Raw genomic sequence first — 1,466 nt, 5'->3', positions numbered from 1 at the left:
AGCGACCCCTCCTTGGGTTTCCGAGGCAGTATCACTACGGAAGTAGGATTGCCCAACCTTCCTTCCGAGGAGTGGCTGGTGGGTTTGAACCCCAGCTCTGTAGCTCCACAAATAAAAGGGGCTGCTGAAGGAGAGAGGCAGCAGGTAAAGCAAAGAAAAGGGACTGGGGGCCAGAAGTTCTGAGTTTACATTTAACACCCTCACTAACCACCTTCACATCTCTGGCTTCCGTTTCTCGTCTGTAAAATTAGGGGTGGTACTTTACAGCTCTAATAAGCTCACGATTTTAGGTGGCTGTTTAGTCAAGAGATGAGCACTGCTCTCTAGTGGGAGACGTGAAATTCTCAAGGCTGAGTTCGCCATTACGACTCTCTGGCCAGGGTCTGGCCAGCTTGCTCGCTGCTCTGAACCCAGCGTTGACCTTCATTGCTCAGCCAAGCACGAGTTCACCAGAGCAATGCTTACCCCTCTCCCAGCGTTCCCCACAGAGCAACCCGAGGCCCCAGTAGCCCAGTATCTGAAGGAATAACTGCAAGTGGGTGCTACATCCCCAGGTGTCAAGACTAAACGACACTGACATTTTACTGGAAATCCAAAAAAGCAAGCACACCGACCAACCCCACCCTTTCTCTGGGGACCGACGTTAGATGCGCTTGCGTTTCCCAAGGACGGTCGAGCTCACCCCAGAGTGCAGCCTCCGCGGACCCGAGAACAGCCCTGCGCACGCTCCAGAGTAGCAGCCCAAGCTGCACCATAGCTGCGCTCTAAACACTTCCTCCTTGTCCGGCCTTCCCGCGCACCGCGTCGGGCTCTCAAGCGCCCTCCAGTTAAGCGCCGGCCAGATCGGGTAGTGCCATAAAGCGCAATCATGCCCGGAAACCTTTTGCTTTAAAATTTAAAGTAGTTTGGAAGGAAACCAAGGGTTATGCTTTTTCTTTTTTTAATTTAATTTTAATTACTTTTTTTTAAGAGAAGTTTAAAAGTAGAAAACATACTAAATTTGATATTTAATGATAGTTGAAAGTATTTTTCCCAACTTTCTTTGTAACAAGATTTTTATACATTGTATTAATTTAAAGCTAGTTTAAACTACTTAGTCTCTTTTTTTTTTTAATTTTTATTGTGATTCGGGTGAAAGTTTACAGACCAAAATCACTTTCCATATAGTAGCTCACGTACACTGTCTCATGACGTTGACTGCAATTTCCCACAATGCAACAGCTCCCCTCCCAATTCCTCCCTGTGGTTACCTCTTTCCTGTGTCCTTCTCTCCCATGCACTCCAGCTGCCCCAGCTGTCTCTCTGTGCATACACAGCCATTCTATTCTCCCATGATTGTTCTCTCCAAGGAGTCCATTTACCTAATGTAAATGTTACAGCTCATTTTGTGTGGCTGGATGCCACAGGGTTCAATTCCAGACCTGAAGGGCAAGTAGAGGCCATAGTCTCAGTAGTTCCATCAGGCT

At 47.5% G+C, this 1,466-nt stretch overlaps 1 protein-coding gene across 1 annotated transcript in view; it reads right to left on the bottom strand.

The window, feature by feature from the left end:
• The window catches only part of TSTD3 (thiosulfate sulfurtransferase like domain containing 3), a 9,126-nt gene extending 8,371 nt beyond the window's left edge, over positions 1–755 (bottom strand). The window contains exon 1 of the mRNA XM_007942275.1: positions 683–755. Within this exon, the coding sequence (XP_007940466.1) occupies positions 683–755 (73 nt within the window). The remainder of the gene's footprint in view (positions 1–682) is intronic.
• Between the last annotated feature and the right edge of the window lie 711 nt (positions 756–1,466).

The sequence above is a fragment of the Orycteropus afer genome, unplaced genomic scaffold (genome assembly GCF_000298275.1).
Source record: "Orycteropus afer afer isolate SDZICR_OR568_19922 unplaced genomic scaffold, OryAfe1.0 scaffold00087, whole genome shotgun sequence".
NCBI classification, from domain to species: domain Eukaryota; kingdom Metazoa; phylum Chordata; class Mammalia; order Tubulidentata; family Orycteropodidae; genus Orycteropus; species Orycteropus afer.
Note: the sequence above shows the minus strand (reverse complement) of the source record. Positions and strands in the feature narration are given on the sequence as shown.